The 6000-nt window shown below is 32.9% G+C and overlaps 1 protein-coding gene across 2 annotated transcripts in view; it reads right to left on the bottom strand.

Moving 5' to 3' along the window:
- Positions 1-796: 796 nt before the first annotated feature.
- LOC112055869 (transmembrane protein 151B-like) overlaps positions 797-6000 on the bottom strand; it is a 39712-nt gene continuing 34508 nt past the window's right edge. For both annotated transcript variants that reach the window (XM_052886126.1, XM_052886127.1), the window contains 4 exons: positions 5000-5165; positions 4674-4797; positions 4465-4585; positions 797-4061 (listed from right to left, as the gene is read on the bottom strand). In XM_052886126.1, coding sequence (XP_052742086.1) covers positions 3159-4061; positions 4465-4585; positions 4674-4797; positions 5000-5165 — 1314 coding nt within the window. In that variant the 3' untranslated portion in view covers positions 797-3158. The remainder of the gene's footprint in view (positions 4062-4464; positions 4586-4673; positions 4798-4999; positions 5166-6000) is intronic.

Below are 6000 nucleotides of genomic sequence, written 5' to 3'. Positions count from 1 at the left end.
AGATATCCAGTCCATTTAGATTTTAGAAGATCTAGACGTAAAAAGGCACTTTCGAAAGACAGGCTAAAGCCTATTTATACTTAAACTTTGTAGTTATAGGTATAAATAGGTACTAACCACGCTATTGTTAGTGTAGTTAGCTACCGGACTTTACACACTATAAACGTTGAAGTAAGGTGATATACTCATCATCATCATTATTAACAACTCAAATTCGGCTCACTGTTGAGCACGAGTCTTCTCTCAGAAAGATAGGGCTTAGGTTAGGTCTACCACGCTGGCCCGATGCGTATTGGCAGACTGCACGCACCTAAATAATTAAGAAAATTCACAGGTAGGTATACTGGTTTACTCACGATGTTTTTCCTTCGCCGTTTGAGACACGTGATTAATTTCTTAAAAAGCACATGAATGAAAAGTTAGAGATGCATGCCCTGGAACGGATTAAGAGCCCACGCTTTTTAAATCACAGGCAGAGGTCATATCCACTGGGCTATCACGGCTCAATAGTACTCTAAATTTCAGTAAATAACCTTCACGTGTTCATATATTTTGGTGACTTAGTAATCTTGTTTAAACTTGTATAATAAATCGTGAAACCTTGTGCCCGTCAACGGGATATAGTACAGTAACGAGTTAGCAAAAGTTTCATGCCCAATTTTCTCGTTTCGGTATCAAGGTGAAATCAAAATTTATAGACCAAGAGATCATGAAGTTTTTTATCTTCCCATCAACACGGTTTTCCTATCAACTACAAGACCATTTTTTCATGTCGTGGAAAATTGAAAATACGATCGTTATTCATAACGTTTATTGAAAATAATAAACATTTTCTGTCCACCAATAATTTACAATTGAAAATATTTTATTTATAAATAGTGTAACTATCTTACATTAAGAGCTGTAAAATAGTTGTTGCTTTAAGTAAATAATAATTAAAAGCGTGTTACACATACTTTTCATTTAAAGTTTTTGTAGGCTACAATTAATTATTCCTCACAGTGGAATTTGACATCACAATGGAATTTGACAAAAATTCAAGTTTAGGTGATTTTTTTAAATAGGCGTTAAACTATATTTTCACCTTTCTCATTCGTTTAGGTACTTGCGGACTGACAAACGACTATGTCAAGCAAGCATAGGAGTAAATAATATCATTGAAGACGTATCTTGGACTTTTTAATATATACATTATTTTCCCTGGGGGATGGTGGAAAAAGAACATGAAGTATATACGACTTAAATAATAATTATACTTAATGGTTTAAGAAAATCTTTGCTTCAGATTAAACACAGTTGTTTGTCAGTTAGCGGCCTATTTATTTATAATTGACATTTAGAATTTACAAAAACTCCAAATATTTTGTGTCATCTCATTTTTGTATACCTAATTTCAATCTCTATGTAGTTCATTGGCACTTATCAACATACAATTTAATCTTTTTATACCTAGATCTATTTACATATAGCTATGAGAATGTTGACTTGTACAAAATAACGTATTTTGTTGGACAGCTAATGTTTTGAAACATTACCGAAATGTATAGTTTAATAGAATAGATGGGTATTAAAGGACATGTCCTGAATTGAGCTATAATTATTCAAAATGTACAAGCAATTTAAAACCTTCAATTGCCTTAAAAACGCATATAACAAGCTCAAGTACACGGAGGTCATACATTGTATGTATGGACTGAAAAAATTCTAGTGCTTCAAAACCTTAAGTTTTAAAGGATATATTGTTATGTTCTTTAATATAAAAATAAGTACTGCTTACTTACACTCGGAAGAATTACCAGTCTCCACACAAAACTGGGACATGTCTTTTTAATAACTATTCTATTATTTATGGCTGTTTGGCTCTTGTACTAGTGTTTTTATTCGTTATATTACACAAGTCAAGTTATAAAACTAAATTATTTCCGACAACATTTACAACATTAAAAAGCCCGTTTATCAAATATTAAATAGTCACTAAATTAATTGAACTAGATGTTAATATCACTTTTGGCAATGTATAATTAGGTAGACAATAAGTAATAACAAAGTAACGACTTAATCTAATCGTTAGTTTTTTAGGAAATTGTGCACCATAGACATTAAAAATGTTTAGTAAAGATTTTAAAATAATGTGAGGTATCTAAAGCATCTAAATTACAACGCAGCTAATATAATAATCGTATCTACGAGTACGTACTCGTAGCAGTGGTATTATTAATATGGGAAATAATAAAATTGAAAAAAGATAAAAAAAATGTTCTTTATTTACCAACTAACCATCGATAAATAGAAATAAAATCAAAACAGAATTAGTCTTGTGTAAAGCTCTAACTAAATAAAGCAAAGTTACATTTATTTTACAATCCCAAAGTACAGAGAGAAATATTGACTGTTAGCCTAATACTAGATTTAATACAAGGCACTGGCCTAAAATTACCATGTATATGTTACAATAATACGAGCAGTAGCAAACACAAAGTAAAACAACTTTATTAAGGAACTGTAGTATTGAAAGGGAATAAAAAAGTACACAAGCCTTTAGACATTTTTTGGGTAAGCATTTGTACAAGATTTTACGGTGCCTGAATATCCAAAAAAGTCTACCTAACTCTGGGACTAAGAGGCTAGAAAAATATCAGTCTACTTAATAATTTAAAAATAATACATTTAGTAACAGTAATTATGACTAGATATTTTACGAGAGTTTTAAGCAGTAAGCAAAAAATTTACAAATTTACAATAATCAATGCTATTTGGTTTCCCTAGTAAGTAAGTAGGATTATAAAAAAGTACTTCTAGGTAATTAATTACCAAACAATAATAACATTGTGCATATTCTTTGTTTTCATTAGGCTATCTACTCTAACTTAACAAAATATTTGGACGATTACAGTTTTTATTTAGATAAAATGTAAGTCATTTCATTTAAAAAGTTGTATTCAATCAATTCCAAGTCTTTTGCGTTTGTCACTTACTTGTTATAAAATTAGAACCGGGCAAGCTCTTTAGCGCATAACAATTCCAAAGCTTACAGTTAACACCTTATATTATTATCTCACTTTGTGTGGCCTCTATTATTTTATGTATCGCCTATCATGAAGGAATTATATTAAATAAAAAAATTTATTGCACCATAAAAGTCTTCGAAAATAAAAGCGCTATAGAGGCGTTTCTTCACCTGACTCACTGTACGGTAATCTAACGACTTTAGTCCCTGCTAAAACACCAACACCCTCTAAGCAAGATCTTCTATTAGACAAGACATCTTTTAAAAATGCTCTCCTAGGACCTGCTAAATCTGTCCCGGTGATGGATCTGGTCAACTTTTTTAACGCTGGCAACTTTAAAGCTTCCTCGTAGGATGGCGGCGGCTCATCTATCGGCGTTGTTTGTGCTCTCCCTCCAAATGGATCTCTCGAACAAGTAGGTGATAGTTCTCTTGAGAAATAAATCGTGTTTTCTCCATTTCTTGTTATCTGTGTTTCTGGTATAGGTTGGTAGTTAACAGAATTATTTGTGAAATCTTCTAAGATTTGTCTTGCACTTCGAGCTGATGTTAGAACGCCTGCCCAGGACCTTCTATTTTGTATTTTTGCGTCATGAGATCTAGCGCTACCAGCGATGTTAAAACTAGAATGAGTACTGGCAATTTTAATTCTTGGCCTTCTTGGTGGTTCATCGAATGATGCTGCTTTTATAGTTGGTCGGTTTGGTCTTTCTTCTGTTTCCATATCTATTAACACTCCAGCATCAGAAATATTTTCGGCTGGATCTTCTCTAAGAGCAGCATCGATACGCATAGCTTCTGAGTACGATGGTACTATTGCACAATTGCCTCGAATGGCTGCGAATAACTCAAGACTATCTACAGTAGATGCGTGTGACAATGGAAGGGTACGTGGTGGTCTTGCAGCGGAACACAGAACTGCACTTTGTTCGTCAGCCAGTGCCCATGCGTAGTTCGTTGCAGGAACAGGTGGTAAAGTATCCGACAAATGGGTTTCTAAATCTAACTGTCGACTAGGATCTAATTCGTAGTTTGTACCAAAAATTTTTGTTATCTGCGGACAAAGGTTATGTCTTATTTATTTTTACTAGAAATCTAAATTGACAATATAAATTACGTAAAGCTCTGTTGAAAGTATTTGTTTTTGTTTAGATATTTCATAGTTGGATAGTTGGTAGGTTGCTGGATTATTCAGTGTAGCATTACAAAAATTATTGATATGGTTGGTCCTTTTGGAACTTATTTAACTTAACTTACCTTTGTCGTAAGTATCTGGATTAAGAAATTAGATAATAACTCTTAAATCTTGTACCCTCAAGTTATCAATTTTAAATGACCTCCTTCATTTTAATTGATAAGAATACCTTTATTTCACTTCTACTACAAAAAAAAGGAGGTCTGCGCAATTTAACTACTACTTAATGTTGGTGACAATGATAATGCAGACTTCAGCTTACCGTATAATGTACATACGCTGTATTACATTCTATTATAATCCTGAGAGGCCAGGACAGAAGAAGGCAGGAAAGCGTCCAAAAAAGTAACTGAGAAGAGTACCAAGCACACCGATCAGTATCCCTAAAAATAAAGAGTATTTTAAATACACTTTAAATTTTCTTTTAAATGCAATTATATATTTTGAATTCTTTAAAATTTTATTTCATACCTGTATGCTACCATGTATTCTTTAAAAGAACTAACTCCTATTAAATCTAATCCTTCACGCATTTCCATAAAATCATCGAATCGTTCATGTTCTGCGAAAAATCTTGATCTTTGGTCTTCAAATTCTAAAACAATAAAATAATTATATTCCCAAAATATAAGAAAAAGTAATCAATAATAAAGCCTATTAAGAATAACAAGACAATAATCAAGTGTAAGAAGTCAAAATCAGTAAAAATTATTTTGTTGTTGTGTCAAATGAAATAGAAAATAATCAAGATGTAGATTTTGTAACGCTTGGTCTAAGACATAGATTGTTATTCTTACCACTAGCTGCTTCGATGTTGGCGAAAGCGAATCCTTTGCTAAAGCGCACTTTAGTGATGGGAGTATTGGTATCCAGAACGAGGTTTCTAGATGCATCTCTTTGACCACAGCAGGCGTGTGCGAATGATGTGCTGGCACTGTGAGTATTCACTCTTTCGTAGTACACCTTAGAAAAAAAGAAGCTTTTAAAAATGAATCAGTAGTACTAAAAGCTGTTTCCATGCTGATGATTATAATCACACATCTGGCTTGGACATCTAATTACTGAACCGTGCTCTTGAAGCGTTTTTATTATTTTTGGTGTGCCAATGGAAAAGCAGGCTTTGTGGGATTGGCATAGCTACTTTGCAAAAGCACGGAGTTCATTAATTTTTCGAGAATTGTAAACATGGATGAGATTATTATAATTGTAGTTAAGAGAAGGTTTCCGTAATCAGTTATTGAAAGAGCCATCTTTTGGTAATGAACTTAGAAATCTTTTGGTAAAGTTTGCAACATGGATGTAAATATTTTGAATTCGAGCTCAGTAGCCAAAGCCAGCCTTACCTGCTCTCGTTGCACCCTGCCTCTTGATTGATACAGGCAGGCTGGGGCCTGTTGATTTTTAAGATAATCTGAACGAATTATACTTAGGCAAGTTTTTTTTAAGAAAATATGCAGTACGCTAAAGCGCACAAATCAATTAAGATATCATATTTGGATTATGATATAGACAAATAAATAGTAGTTGCTGTCATAGATCTTATAAATATAGATAACTTTACAACAACAAAAGCAGGTCATGATAATGCGCTAGGAAGACTAAAACAAAGTAAGATTATATACTCAACAAACTATGCATTTTATAGTAGCTTATAATCCCCTAGGGAGAGCTGAGAATACACGCAAACCTACTAGGTACAGAGTGGATAAATGATGGCAACAGGTCTTTGTCATTGTAAGCTGGCTTTTCTTATTAAGTTTACGTCTGAAAAACTTTTATTTACGAGTATATTATATTC

Source organism: Bicyclus anynana, chromosome 16 (genome assembly GCF_947172395.1).
Source record: "Bicyclus anynana chromosome 16, ilBicAnyn1.1, whole genome shotgun sequence".
NCBI classification, from domain to species: Eukaryota; Metazoa; Arthropoda; class Insecta; order Lepidoptera; family Nymphalidae; genus Bicyclus; species Bicyclus anynana.
Note: the sequence above shows the minus strand (reverse complement) of the source record. Positions and strands in the feature narration are given on the sequence as shown.